This window comes from Jaculus jaculus, chromosome 1 (genome assembly GCF_020740685.1).
Source record: "Jaculus jaculus isolate mJacJac1 chromosome 1, mJacJac1.mat.Y.cur, whole genome shotgun sequence".
In the NCBI taxonomy this organism is placed as follows: domain Eukaryota; kingdom Metazoa; phylum Chordata; class Mammalia; order Rodentia; family Dipodidae; genus Jaculus; species Jaculus jaculus.
In genome coordinates, this window is record NC_059102.1 from 39,001,537 (window position 1) to 39,016,506 (window position 14,970).

Here is a 14,970-nt window from a genome sequence, read left to right on the forward strand (position 1 = left end):
CATTTTCTCATTGGAAACTGGGCTGAGCAGGTGCGTCCTCTGGGGTGGTGGCAAAGAAGAGGTGAGGGAATATATGGAAAGCACTTGGCCTGGCAGCTATATGCCACCTATACGCCAGGTCCATGACGTCTCACCCAAGTCCCAAAACCTAAAAAGCTCCAAAATGAAAAAGCTCCCACAAGCACAGCATGTTTGCAAAGAAAACAAAGGCTAACAAAGGAGCCAGGCCACAGAGGGTGGATGTGGGTAGATTCTTCCACAGAAGCTCCAATTCACTGGTCTGTGGGGCCGCTCGGGATCCTCAGACAGGGTCCATAACGGTCACTTATGTGCAGCCTATGACCTCACCGAAGCCAAGACGCCCTGAATTGCAAGACTTGGGTAGCCCCGTGCAAGAAGACACTGCCCTATATTGCCCCTATGTTATCATCATTCCTACTGGACTATGTGGAAGTTCTTGTCTCATGGAGACTGCGGGGTGAAGGTCATGGGTTCACTCACGCCATTTCCAAAAGTATGGCATGACATACTTGACATGACAACCCATTCCACCTGTGAGGACAGCGAGGGGTTGTCAGGGAAGGACTCTTAGGGTTTGTGGCTGAAGGACCTGAGCCTAGGGGCAGAGTCTTGAGGGAGCTGCTGTGCAGCGGATTGTGTTGGAAATTGTTGGGGCCCAAATGCACAAGCAGCGGGAGGCTTCGGCAGAACCTCCATCATTTGCACACACCCTCCTCAGAGGTGCTGGGGCTCAGAGGGTGGGATAAAGCAAGACCCCATGCAGCCAGTATGCAACTGTGTCATCCCTCATGCACAGATACACTGGTAATATTGGTGCATGTGTGCTTAACTTCCTGCCCTGGTGGCAGGATGGAACTAAGGGCGGCTCAGGGCCCCTGGCATTGTGCTAGACCCAACCAGTGTTCAGTGTGCGGTCCTTGAGTGAGTGAGCAAGTATGCAGCAACTTGGCTGCTGTGGCGTTCTTGCAGATCACAGCTCAAGACCTGTTAGTGGATGGTGATCAATTGAGTGGATCAAAATTAATACTAAAAAAAAGAGATGGAGGGCTGGAGAGATGGCTTAGCGGTTAAGGTGTTTGCCTGCAAAGCCAAAGGATCCTGGTTCAATTCTCCAGGACCCATGTAAGCCAGTTGTACATGGGGGTGCATGCATCTGGAGTTTGTTTACAGTGACTGGAGGCCCTGGCATGTCCATTCTCTCCCTCTATCTCTTTCTCAAATAAATAAATAAAATATATTTTTTTTAAAAAAAGAGGCATGGGCATGGTGGTGCATGCCTTTAATCCTAGCACACGGGAGGCAGAGGTAGGAGGATTGCCATGAGTCCAAGGCCAGCCTGAGACTACATAGTGAAAGAAAGAAAGGAAGTAAAGAAGAAAGGAAGGAAGGAAGAGAGGACTAGACAGATTGCTCAGTGGATAAGGCACATGCCTGCAAAGTCTAAGGATCCAGTACCCACATAAGCCAGATGCACAAGGTGGCACATGTAACTGGAGTTCATTTACAGTGGCTAGAAGTCCTGGTGTGCCCATTCTCTCTCTATCTGCCTCTTTCTCTCCCCCTCTCTCTCTTTCTGTCTTTCTCAAATAAATACATAAAAATGGTATAAAGAAAGAGAGAGCGAAGGAATGAAAGAAAGAAAGATAGAGAGGAGAGAGACAGAAAGAGAGAGAAAAAACAGAAGATCAATGTGCTGCCTAAAGGATGAGCAGCGCTGGCCTGGCTGGACTACGCAGTGTTTATGAAAGGGCCATGCCTAGTGGAGTGGTTTTCATGTAGGAAGAGCAGATGGCTTCAGGGACAAGAAGTGTCTGGTCAAGGCCATTGCTGAAAAGGAGGTGGGGGAGTGGGGACTGGACAGACAAGTGGTTGACCGAGATGGATGTGGATGTAGACGGGGACAGTGAGAGCTGGGTAGCTGGGCACTGGCCTGCACCAAAGCCCCCCACTGACAAGAGATGAGCTGAGCCCGTGGGATGTGCAGCCCGTGGGCGTGGGCTCCAGGAGAGCGCAGAGCAGGGCAAGGGCAGGTCAGGTAGAGGCTTCGGGTTGGCTGCAGTTGGTGGTGAAGGTAGGTGCCTACAACAAGATCCCTATCTCCTCCTGCTACCGGGCATCCGTTAGCCCAGCCTAGGGCCTCCCATACCACGAAAAGGCTTCTCCCTAGGAAAGATCCTCAAGCTAGGCATCACAGAACCACGGGGACTTGAAGTTGTCTGTCACACATACGTGAGTTCTGGGCTGTGTCATCTGACCCCTGTCCCTGCCCACTGCAGGTGTGAGTGCGCACCTGGTTATGTGGGTGACAACTGCAGTGAGAACCACGATGACTGTAAGGACCACCGCTGTCAGAATGGGGCCCAGTGCGTGGACGATGTCAACAGCTATGCCTGCCTCTGTGCAGAGGGATACAGGTGAGCCCCGTCACCATGCCACAGGTGACTCCTTGGCGTAGCTGGGGCTGCCAAGGGCCCCATCCATGGCTGGGGTGAATGACAGGCCTGGCCTGGGTGTTGAATGCTGGAGGTTTAGCTGTGGTTCTGCCTTGGATGAGTCACAGCCTGTGTGGCTGTCAGACCACAAGGAGAAGCCCCTGAGCTGTCCCTGGAGGGTCGGGAGTGGGTACAGCTTCCAGAGGGTGTCCCATCGCTTGCCTCTGACTTAATGGTAGGTAGTGAGGCCTTGAACCCTGGACAGCAGGCTTTGTAAGCTAGTGCCTTTAACCCCTGAACCATCTCCCTAGTCTGTACTGTGTTATTTTTTTAAACTCCTTTATCAAGATATAACTGACATACCATACAATTCATCCAAAGTTCAAAATTCATTGTTTTCTTTTTAGTATATTCCCAGAATTGTGCATCCATCAGCACAATTTAAAACATTGTCATGACTCCAAAAAGGACCCTGTGATCTGTTACTTTCCATTCTCAGTAGCTACTGGTTTACTGTCTGTGCCTATCCTAGACATTTTCACATATATTTGCATATTCTAGACATTTTTAGGTATCAGAATCGTGCAGTCGATTGCTCTTCCTGTCTGGCATCTTTCACTTGCATTAACAAAATATTCTTAAGGTTCATCATTGCAGCATGTCTGAGCACGTCCTTCCAATTGTCCCGTCTCCTTTTTAATCTTAGGGGGAAACAGTCAGTCTTTTCCACTGAGACTGTATCACTTTGCATGTGTGTTTTGGCGTTCCTCATTAGGTTCATGGAGCTCCTGTCTACCCCTGCTTTGTTGAGTGTTTTTATCATGAAGGATCGGTAAAGTCCATATTGTGTCTTTTCTGCATCTATGTGATTGTTTTTATTCTGATCATAAGAGATATGAGTGTGATTTTTGTTGTGATATCCTTATCTAGGGTAGGTTTCATGATCATGCTGTCATCTTGAAATCAGGGAGCCTTCTTTCACTTTCTTTCTTTCTTTTTGGTTTGTAATTTTTATGGGAGACCTGGCATGCCAGGGCCTCCAGCTACTGCAATTGAATTCCAGACACATGTGCCGCCTTAAGTGCATGTGTGTCCTGGAGCACTTGCATCACCTTGTGCATCTGGCTTAGGTGGGATCTGGAGAGTCGAACATGGGTCCTTAGGCTTTGCAGATCTTAAGTGCTAATCCATCTCTCTCCGGGTCTCATTTTCTATTTTTAATAAGAATCTCCTGGGAGTGGTGGCATATTGAAATGGGAATTTTGGGGTTCCTTGTCAGTGCCCCAATATACCAATATACCAACAAATTTAAGGTACTTAAATTTTAAATTGGATTCTTATCTTGTGGACTTGAAGAATTAAAATCTGTAGACTAGAGGGTAAGGTTTAGAAACACTGTATTAGATTAAGAGAAGGAAAGAGAAGAGCAGAGACCTCCCGCCATGAGGGAGGCAAAAGTGGGTGAAGCCCCTGTGGGGTAGGGATGGGGGTGGTCTCCCTCGTCCCTGGGCTGAGACAGGGGAGGCTTAGCAGAACCTGCAAGTTCAGGAGACAGGAACAGTCAACCCGGAGAGCTTTTCCCCTGGTGTGCATCTACTTATAAATAACCTTATTGTGGGTGTTTTACCTTTAGGCTCAGATGAGTCTGAGACAGCTGAGTGGTCCGGGTTAGAGGCTGGCTCGGGAAGAGGCCAGCCATGATCCAAGTTCTGGGGGCTGAGCCTGACCAACCACAATGGCAGGACCAGATTTAAGTTCTAGGAAAGGGGACCTCCCTCCCGGGAGGTGCTCAGGGTTTTGTAGGGGAACAGTCTAGGTATCTCCTGAACTCATGGCATAAGGAGAGGAGAGCTCCTTTTAGGGTCTCTAATAAAGTGGAGATTGCAAAGGCAGACTTAAGGACATTTCTGCTTTTTACGTTCAGGGCCCAGTCACCCTAAACTACCTAACAAAGCTACCTGACTCCCTCTCAGGACACCCTTAACCCCAGCACTTGGGAGGCGGAGGTAGGCAGAGTGGGTTCAAGGCCAACCTGGGACTACCGAGCAAGTTCTGGGTTAGCTTGGGCCAGAGTGAAACCCTACCTCAAAATCAAACAACAAAAAGAATATATGAGGGCTGAGTATTAAGTATTTTTTAAATGTTTGGTATAATTCATCAGTGAAGCTATTAGAATATGGAAATTTTTCTAATTACTCAATTGCTTTACTTAGCTCAAATGTTTTGTTTATTCTTTAGTCAGGTTAGGAAGTTTGTGTCTTTCGAATAAGTTGTTAGTTACATTTATGCTAGTTAGCTGGTATATAGTTGTTCAGAGCATACCCTTCGTTGCAGTCAAGTTCACATTGCTGACAGAAATCACCCGGCCAAGAGCAGCTTGTGGGGAAAAAAAAAAAGAGGTTTATTTTGGCTTACAGGCTCGAGGGGAAACTCCACGATGACAGGGGAAATGATGGCATTAGCAGAGGGTAGACATCACCCCCTCAGCAACACAGGTGGACAACAGCAATAGGAGAGTGTGCCAAACACTGGCATGGGGGAAACTGGCTATGATACCCATAAGTCTGCCCCTAGCAATACACTGTCACCAGGAGGCATTAGTTCCCAAATCTCCATCAGCTGGGAACCTAGCATTCAGAACATCTAAGTTTATGGGGGACACCTGAATCAAACCACAACACCCTTTTTATTTTTTTTAAGTTTTTATTTATTTATTTGAGAGTGACAGACACAGAGAGAAAGACAGATAGAGGGAGAGAGAGAGAATGGGCGCGCCAGGGCTTCCAGCCTCTGCAAACAAACTCCAGATGCGTGCGCCCCCTTGTGCATCTGGCTAACGTGGGACCTGGGGAACCGAGCCTTGAACCGGGGTACTTAGGCTTCACAGGCAAGCGTTTAACCGCTAAGCCATCTCTCCAGCCCCACAACACCCTTAATAATTATTCTTTTTTTAATTTTTTGTTTATTTTTATTTATTTATTTGAGAGCAACAGAGAAAGAGGCAGAGAGAGAGAGAGAGAGAGAGATTGAGAGAGAATGGGCACGCTAGGGCCTCCAGACACTGCAAATGAACTCCAGATGCATGTGCCCCCTTGCATCTGGTTTGTGTGGGTCCTGGGGAGTCGAATCTGGATCCTTCGGCTTTGCAGGCAAGCGCCTTTACAGCTAAGCCATCTCTCCAGCCTGAGGATTCATTTTCTTAAAAAAATTGTATTTATTAGAGATAGAGAGAGAATGGGTACACCAGGGTCTTTAGTCACTGCAAACTCCAGACGCGTGCACCACCTTGTGCACCTGGCTTACGTCGATCCTGGGAATCAAACCTGGGTTCTTAGGCTTCTCAGACAAGCACCTTAACCACTAAGCCATTCCTCCAGCCCAGGACCCATTTTTATTTTTATTTTTATTTTTATTTTTTTTCCTGACGGTCTTGCTCTGTCCCAGACTGACCTGGAATTCACCATGTAGTCTCAGGCTGGCCTTGAACTCAGTGATCCTCCTACCTCTGCCTGCTGAGTGCTGGGATTATAGCCACTATGCCTGGCTTTTTTCATTTTAATTAGGATCCATTTACCCACAGTAGTTAGCAGATTTCTCTACAGGACTGTGGGAAGAAGGTGCCCCTGCCTCCTGTTTCTGCCCTCTCTGACCTGTGTCCTTTCCTCTCAGTGGACAGCTCTGTGAGATCCCTTCCCACCCACCTGCTCCCAGAAGCCCCTGTGAAGGGACCGAGTGCCAGAATGGGGCCAACTGTGTGGACCAGGGCAGTCGGCCTGTATGCCAATGCCTACCAGGTTTCGGTGGCCCTGAATGTGAGAAGCTGCTCAGTGTCAACTTTGTGGATCGGGACACTTACCTACAGTTCACTGACCTGCAGAACTGGCCGCGAGCCAACATCACCCTGCAGGTGCGTGCCCAAGGGGCCTGGTCACTGAAGGAAGTCCGAGAAGGGTCAGATAGTCAGGTCAGCACATCAGGACATATCACTGCCCATAAGCACACACTCTTTGTGGGGCCGGAATCATAGCTTGAGCTAGTTTGAATGCTTTGGAAAGGTAACTGAGTTGCACCCTAGGGCCCATATGGAGTGGCTAGATCTAGAAAACCAAGCTTGCGGGGGCCTTGTTCACCACCTGCTCTCTCTCCTACTTCTCGGCTTCTTCCTCTGGACTGCCAGACAGGCTTGTCGCATGTGGCCAGAGCATGGTCAGAGTGAACTCTAGGCTTGTCTTTAACCACAGGTGCCTAGGGGTCCTTCAAATGCCCCTTTCATGCCTTCCGTCCCCTCTCAGAACATTATCGTGTTGAGGGGGTAAAAGAGCAAGTCCCACTTCGACAACACTGATGAAAAATACGGATATTTTGCTAAGCTAAGACAGCAGATTTTACTGTGTATCACCCAATTAAAAAAAAATGTCAGCTCCTTTTCCATCATCTCTCTTTGCCACAAACTCCATTCCTGGGCAATTTCCTTTTCTTTTGTTTTCTTCTTTCCTTCAGCCTGTTCTCTCCTTGTTGTCGCCCCTCCAAAGCCCAACCACTCAAGTTTCACTGCAGCAGACAACAGGCAGCCTATAGTGATCAGCAAAACAAAACCTCCCCCAACCCCCGCTGTCACCTCAGGCACACACCCTTGGGCCATCTTGACATCACAGGCACTCCCATTGCCATCCTGACAGGGACTCTTCCTTACCAGCTCCAATTCAACAACCTAGGATCTCAGGGGACATTCTCTGATTGGCCAGACTACTGGCACATGCTTATTCCTAGACCAACTACTGGGTCCAAAGAGATGGGCTAGTACAGTTGGTGCCCTGTGCTCATTCTATGAATCAGAGCATTAGGGCCTATACTAGAAGAAAGACAAGGTAGAAGGAAGTAACCTTGTCCCCTACAGCCAAGGGGACCTCCCTCTCAAACCACAATCTAGGGACCGTCACTGCTTCCTAAACAGGGCCTTCTGGGGTTGGAAGGCTCTGGCTGAGAAAGCTTTCCTGAATATGTGTCTCCTATAGCTCCCACCCCAAGCAACCAGCTCCCTGAGGTCCACAGATGGGCGTCTGGTACCCTGGAGGTGACGGCTGTGGTCTGCCACTTCTGCTTTGGGTGACTGGCTTGTGGTCATTTACCAGTTACTGGGCACATACTTTCCAGGCCCCAGCCCATCTGTCTGTCCTGCAGCTCGGCTCTGCCTGCTCAGCCAGTAGATGGTTTTTGAACTTGGGACTACCTGCCTCTGTTAGCCACTCTGAAGGAGGCCCTGGGAGGCTGGTCAGGTGTACGTGAGGGGGACCAGTCCTGCACGCGGCATCACTCGGCTAAGCTTGGGTCCCCTCTGTTCCGCCGACCCACCTGTGCTCCCGCTGTGAGGCGTGTGGATGGGAGAGAAAGCGCCTTTGCCCTTCAGGTCTCCACGGCAGAGGACAACGGGATCCTGCTGTACAACGGAGACAATGACCACATTGCAGTCGAACTGTACCAGGGCCATGTCCGAGTCAGCTACGACCCCGGCAGCTACCCCAGCTCTGCCATCTACAGGTGAGGCTTCCACAAGCTGGCAGTCTGCCTCAGGGTGGGCATGCTCAGCTGAGGCTCCTGGGTCAAGAGCAAGTGTTTGTTGGGACCACTAGAAACCTGGGCTCGTCAAGGGGAAAGGCATCTGAGCTGCCGAGTCTAGTCATTTGGGCCTGAGGCTCTCTGAGGCCTGAATGGCGGTCCCTCCTCTCCCATTTCAGCTCACCTTGGAGGAGACTCCTGATGGGAAACGGGGGTCTACCCCACACTTCTCAGCTTCCCCTGGGTACCCAGGAAGGGAAGTAGGATTCATCGGATTGAGGCCCTTAGTCTCCCAGACAGATGTGCACTCTTGGAAGCAGTGACTGGGTCAAAAGTGTCTAGCTAGGCATTGTCCTAACCAAGGCCCACTCCCTGGATGGGGCCACCCCATCTCATTCCAGTGCCGAGACGATCAATGATGGACAATTCCACACTGTTGAGTTGGTCACCTTTGACCAGATGGTGAACCTCTCCATTGATGGCGGCAGTCCCATGACCATGGACAACTTTGGCAAGCACTACACGCTCAACAGGGAAGCCCCTCTCTATGTAGGAGGTAAGGACCTGGCAGGTGTAGGCTGCAGCTATCCTCAGGCCTCAGCCAGGCCGTGGTGACAGCATCCCTGGGTCTCTCTCCTGCTCTCTGGCCTGAGGCCAGCCAGGAGAGCTGGTACCTGGAGCGCGGACCTGCAGGGACATACCCAGGGCTGGGGGTGGTCCTAATGAATGGCCAATCTTCTTGTGGATTATTCTGCCCTGCATGGAGTCCAGCATGGAGTGATGGGCCTGAGGGAGGGCTGGGCCTCTTCCCGCTGTCTCTCATGCCATGGGCACCTTTGTTCTTGGTTCTGGACAAGAAGGAGTTTCCCAGTGGCTGAGGTCCATTCCCAGTGTTGGGTCCTCAGACACAGAAAGTGCTACAAAAAACTCAGCACAATGTCCCTCCATCAGCTGGGGATTCCCTACTGGCCCTACAGAGTTGGCATAGCAGGTAACCCATGTCCAACACCTGTAAGCATTTCTGGGTTGGGACAAGACGGGCCTCATGCAGCAGACTCTCATCCTGGGGAAGGCCAGGTTCCTATGGGGATCTCAGCTCTGCTCTTAGAAGTTGAGCACTTTCAGGTGAATTACTGAGCATGTTCGATGGGCACAGCAGCCCTAGCCTTGGGGCTGCTGGAAAGCCAGGAGCAAGTGCCCTGCACATGACTTCTTTGCTTTAGTTAGGATCTCTAGGGGTGAAAACAGGTGTTCCCGAGGGAAGCGAGGAGTCCTGGCAAGAGCAGCCAGGCTTGGGGAATGGCTGTCCCCAAGTCTCTGTGGTAGGTAGTCATGTCAGGACTGACATCCCAGTTTTGGTCCTAGAGGAAGCAGATTTTCTCTTCCAAGAAAGGAGTTTGGCCCTCCAAGGTGGCAAAGGACCTCTACAGCAATAGGACAGAGGCCAAAGGCAAGAGGGACACTGCCTAACTGCCCAGAAGATTTCAGCGGGTACAGGCAAGGCCCGAGCCTGCATCAGCCTGGTATTGCTCTCTGCCACCACAGGGATGCCCGTGGACGTGAACTCTGCTGCCTTCCGTCTCTGGCAAATCCTCAATGGCAGCAGCTTCCATGGTTGCATCCGAAACCTGTATATCAACAACGAGCTGCAGGACTTCACCAAGACCCAGATGAAGCCAGGCGTGGTACCAGGCTGTGAGCCCTGCCGCAAGCTCTACTGCTTGCATGGCATCTGCCAGCCCAATGCCACCCCAGGGCCTGTGTGCCACTGTGAGGCTGGCTGGGGGGGTCTGCACTGTGACCAGCCAGCGGATGGCCCCTGCCACGGCCACAAGTGAGCCTGGGATGGGCCAAGGGATCCTTCAGCCCCGCCCCCCGCCCCGCCTATTCCCTGCAAGTTCCACCTACCCGTGGCAAGCACTGTCTCACCATTATTTTTAAATCCCAGAGCTTGTGGCCTGTCACAGGTTGTACCTTTCAATAACAGGAGAAGGCCCATGAGGCCAAAGACAGAGTCACAATTTGCTCCATTTGTTTAAAGTTTGGGCACAGAATCAAGTCCCGTGATGTTTAGGCTTGGAGGGTTGGGACACTTTCCGGTGGGACCTTGGGCTGTCCTGTCCTTACCAGTGTTCTTCTCTGTCCTCTCTAGGTGTGTCCACGGGAAATGCATGCCCCTTGATGCTCTTGCCTACAGCTGCCAGTGCCAGGAAGGGTACTCAGGGGCCCTGTGCAACCAGGCTGGGGCTGCTGCAGAGCCCTGCGGGGGCCTGCAGTGCCTACATGGCCACTGCCAGGCCTCAGCCACCAAGGGGGCGCACTGTGTGTGTGACCCAGGCTTTTCGGGCGAGCTGTGTGAGCAAGGTCAGGGGCCCCTCTCCTGACGTGCCATCTGCAGGGTCCCCTCCCCATCACTTGCTATTACAGCTTAATGCTTTCTTCCTCCAACCTCAGCAGCCCCTCTCCTCCCCTCCCTCCCCCTGCTCAGTGCCTAGGGGACAAACAGGGCTTTGGGTGTCCCTGTCCTCTGGGTTTGGAGCTCTCCCATCTCCTGGGCTCAACCTACCTTGCAGTTCCCTTGCCCAGGGCTCTGCCCTTCTTGGCTGAGGTCTCTTTGTACAGAAGAGACCACGTAGGTAACAGCTTCTGGCTAGGCCTGCATGTTGTGGCCCACCAGCGCTGGCCCTGGTGAAGCCAGGGCGTCTGAGGCCTTCCCTGGGCCCCTTCACCAAGATGCTTCTGCTGGAATCCAGGCTGCAGAAGCTGGGCTGGGGGAAGCGAAATCAAGCCCGACCCAGGCACCTTACGGGCTCCAGGGCCACCTACCCCTCCCCTTTCATGCTGTCCTTGCCTCCAGGCCTCAGCTCCTCTTGTACGCCCACATAGCAGCAGCAGCCACTCGGCCTGGAGGGCCCTGGCGGCTAGCCGCGCTTCCTCCTTTCGCCTGGGCGCGGCGGTCCCAGGAGGAAGCCGGGTGCAGGTGCATGCGGGGCGGCGGGAGGACGCGCGGGGGAGCGCAAGGACCACGCCTGGGATGCCGCGCCGCTCAGTCCCGCTCCAGCCCCCCGCGCGAGTGCCGGAAGCCCTGAGGCCCTCTCTTTGGTGTCTGTCCCATCCAGAGTCCGAGTGCCGGGGGGACCCTGTCCGGGACTTTCACCGGCTCCAGAGGGGCTATGCCATCTGCCAGACCACACGCCCGCTGTCGTGGGTGGAGTGCCGGGGCGCGTGCCCGGGCCGGGGCTGCTGCCAGGGCCTACGGCTGAAGCGGAGGAAGCTCACCTTCGAGTGCAGCGACGGGACCTCGTTTGCCGAGGAGGTGGAGAAGCCCACCAAGTGCGGCTGTGCCCCGTGCGCCTAGCGGCGCGGGCATCACCGGGGCGGCGGCGCCGGGGCCCCCGCGAGGGCACGGGCACGCGGCGGGGCCCTCTTCCCGCGGACCGCGCCCGCGGCGGGGGGGCGGAGGGGCGAGGCCCGGGCCGCCGCCGCGCTCTCCGGAAGTGCCTTGCACAAATGGGCGCTTAATAAATATCTGTTGATTGAATGTGTGCGTGAGGTCAGGCCGCCAAAGGCGGAAGGCTGGCACTCCTCTGTCCGCTCCTTGGGACTGAAGAAGGGGGCTGATCCCTGCCAGAAATCAGCCTCCCTCTTGGCCTGAGTTCACACTCCACAAGGCCCCCTGATGTCTCTGAGGACCGTGGAGTCCCGGAGCACAGGCCTGGCTTTGGCTGCGTGATGTCCCGGGGAAGAAATTGAACTGACCCTTCTACCCGGGCCTGGGGCTGGGAGGAGGCGGAGGGGTGGGATGTCTTAAGACTAGGCCTCATAATCCTAAAGCGTGGGATGACCACTGGAGCTGCTGGGAGGGGCTCTTAGGAAGGAAGCAGCCACTGGGCTTGCTTGGGGTGGCAGGCCCCACCAAAGAGGGCAGGGGTTGTGGGTTCAGCTGAGTAAACATATACTGTCTACAGAAGGGTGCTGGGCCTAGGTTCCCCCAGCTGCAGCTGTTAGTGCCGCTAGTGTGAAAGGCTGTTGGGCTAGGCCGGGACCCTCTGGAAGCCGTTCTGATCCATTGAGGCCGTAAGTAGCAATTGGAGGCTTGGTGGTTGAGATACCAGACAGCCTCTACCCCTTGGGAGACCTCGGGTCCTGAGCTATGAAATGGGAGGGTGGACTGCGGGAAAGACGCATAAACATTCCCACTGTGCTCTCAGAGGGGAGGCCTGAGGAGTTAGAAGGTCTGTTTCCATGAGTCACATCAACAGGGATTTACTGCCCAGCTCAGGATGGGTTCTGTGGGTGTTCAGCCTTAGTGGGCAGATGTGAATTAATCCCCAAGGACCGTGGGGCACCCTGCAGCTGCTCACCCTGAGTGTGCACAATGAAGGCTGTTGGAAGCCACTGGAAACACAATCATGACACCAAGGCTTCATTTCTGGGTTGGAGTGAAAGGTAGAGAGAAACGAAAGAACTTGGAACCTAATAGTTGATGAAAGGAGTAACGAATTATACTCTCCCACGCCTCAAGGGGACGGGGTGGGGGGTCAAGTCCCTTTCCTGGCTTTCTCCTTCTGAGGTGCATGCGCAGGTTAGAATGGCCCGTGCCTGTATCCTCCCTTCCTCTCCCATGTAGGCAGTGAGGGGGGAATTCTTGGCACTGCCTCCTGCCTGCCACTGTGGAGCATGGCACATCCCATGACACACTGAGGTCAGTGGGAGTCTGGGATCTAAAAAGGGTTTTGCCCTCTCCAACTGGGAAATGTCCCCACTGGATTTGCCACTCACCAGAGGCCAGGTTCTATTTCCTTATGTCCTTGGGCAAGGCTACAGTGTTAGTCTCTACCTTACTTCCTGGGAACAGAGGCCTGAGCTCCCGGGACTTCATGTGAGACAACACAGTATGCCTCTGTTACTCCAAGTTTCCTGACTACTATGGGACCGTGGTGAGCATAAGACAGAAAATCTCAAGCTCATGGCTTGTCCCTTCCTAGGAATCAAGCTATTCTGGACTCCTCAGCCCTTAGGAAATTAGCATTCCCGGTCATCATCATTCTCCATTGCTCTGGAGAAGCCAATTCCTGGATGTAAGGAGCACTAACCGACAGGTCTGCCCATTCTTGTGTGTGTGTTGGCGGGGGGGCACCTGCAGATGAATGATGCCACCCGTCTTCCAAGGCCATGGAATGCTGGGTGAGAGGCTGGTGTGCTGGATTCCCAGTGAACCTAAGGCCACTTCCACCTGCTGAGTCTGACAGTCGGGACCCACTTCAAGGTGAAGGCAGGGAGGGACAAAAGAGTCATGAGCCCTAGGGTCAACTTCGCCTCTGACCTAGCAAACAACTTGCTTGATTCATCACTCCACTGCCTCTTCACACTTGGGCTTGTAAGGCCCTGGAAGGCTTCTGGGAAGCCACCCTTTCGAGAAATCACCTCCGCATCTTGTCCTCCTTTGGTAAAAGACCTTAAGTTTGCTTTGCGGCCATCATTGGGTATTTCCATTAAATATACACAGAAGAGACCCAGCAGGGTGTCTCCAGGGAGCTGGTGCTTGGGCAGTACCCTGGTGACACTGGCCAGGCTCGGTGATGGTGTTGAAGAAATGGAAAAGACCAACTTTGTCTCCTCTTTGCCTGCTGTTAGCTTAACCGCGAAAGTATCTCTTTATACAGAATACTTACAGATTCTAATATATATTTGTATTTCATTTTGTTATAGTATTTTTATATGTTAAAGTCAACATTCAGAGTTTTGTTTGATTTTTCAGATGCTATGTGGTTGTGACCTTTTGTTTGAGGTTTCTGTAGTCCAGTTTGGATGACTCTTAGAAACTGGTTAAGAACAGTCCCTGAGGGAGCAGCAGCTGCCCTTTCCCTGGAAGTATTGTTTTTAGAATGTCAGTATTGTCTGTTGTCTTCCATGTGAACATGACATTGAACCATTCAGAATCTGCCTGCTTGGTCTCTTTTATCTGCCGAGGCACGCCTGAGGCTGCCAATGTTCAGCTTCCCAAGGCATGAAGGTTTCTGTCCTAACACCGCACCAGCCAGTCCTCACCAGCTGGATGACCAACCTGGAACCCTACTCTTCCAATGTGGCAAAGGAGGCCCATCTATCCTAAGGAAGGGGTGTGGAAGTGGAGGGTCACAGCTCGTGTGTGTGTGGAAGAGGGAGCACACGATCTGGGAGGTTGTCCATTATGTCTCCTGCCAAGTGTTTGGAGTGACACTGACATTCTGAATATCTACTGAACCACACACACATTTAGGAGCACGAGCCAATTAAGATTAGAAAGCAGCATGTTGTCTAAGACTTCCTATTTCCCCAAGCTAGAGATTTCTAGGTATCACTGGAGAAAGCATTGAACCAGAACACTGCACTTGGGAGACATATAAAGGGTCTGAATGTGTGAGGCCGAGACTGCAAGTCAGGCTGACAAGGTCTCTGATGACAAAAGGACCTGGCGAGCCCTCCTTTGATGCTAGGACTATGGACTCATCTCCCACTGGGAACTGAGTTTTGGTAATAGCCACATCCCAACAGCACAGACCATCCTGAAAGTGCACAGTGATGGTAACTTAAGTGTCTTCATAATTAGATTTGGGAAGCAATTACTGAGCTGGGTACAGGAGGGGAAAATGAGGCCATGTCTGGGGTGGCCAGGGGAGTCACCTAGTTAAGCCAATGGGCAGTGCTCTCTGGCCTGTTACTTCAACTGCTAGTTATTTTTTGAGGTAGGGTCTCACTCTATCCCAGGCTGACCTGGAATTCACTATGTAGTCTCAGGCTGGCCTCACACTCAGAGATCCTCCTTCCTCTGCCTCCTGAGTACTGGATTAATGGTGCATGCCACAACGCTCGGCTCCTACTGCTTCTTGTGATTACAGCAGTACATAGCAACAGTGAGAAATGGCAATGGACACAGCTAGGGATCATAGTGACCTGAAGAATGCTTCCCACTCACTAC

General features: G+C 52.4%; 1 protein-coding gene across 1 annotated transcript in view; it reads left to right on the plus strand.

Moving 5' to 3' along the window:
* Positions 1 to 11,382, plus strand: part of Slit1 (slit guidance ligand 1) — a 189,687-nt gene extending 178,305 nt beyond the window's left edge. The window contains exons 31-37 of the mRNA XM_004669915.2: positions 2,298 to 2,435; positions 6,123 to 6,360; positions 7,861 to 7,991; positions 8,411 to 8,565; positions 9,555 to 9,843; positions 10,162 to 10,373; positions 11,129 to 11,382. Of these exons, the coding sequence (XP_004669972.2) occupies positions 2,298 to 2,435; positions 6,123 to 6,360; positions 7,861 to 7,991; positions 8,411 to 8,565; positions 9,555 to 9,843; positions 10,162 to 10,373; positions 11,129 to 11,367 (1,402 nt within the window). The 3' untranslated portion in view covers positions 11,368 to 11,382. The remainder of the gene's footprint in view (positions 1 to 2,297; positions 2,436 to 6,122; positions 6,361 to 7,860; positions 7,992 to 8,410; positions 8,566 to 9,554; positions 9,844 to 10,161; positions 10,374 to 11,128) is intronic.
* The last annotated feature ends 3,588 nt before the right edge of the window (positions 11,383 to 14,970 follow it).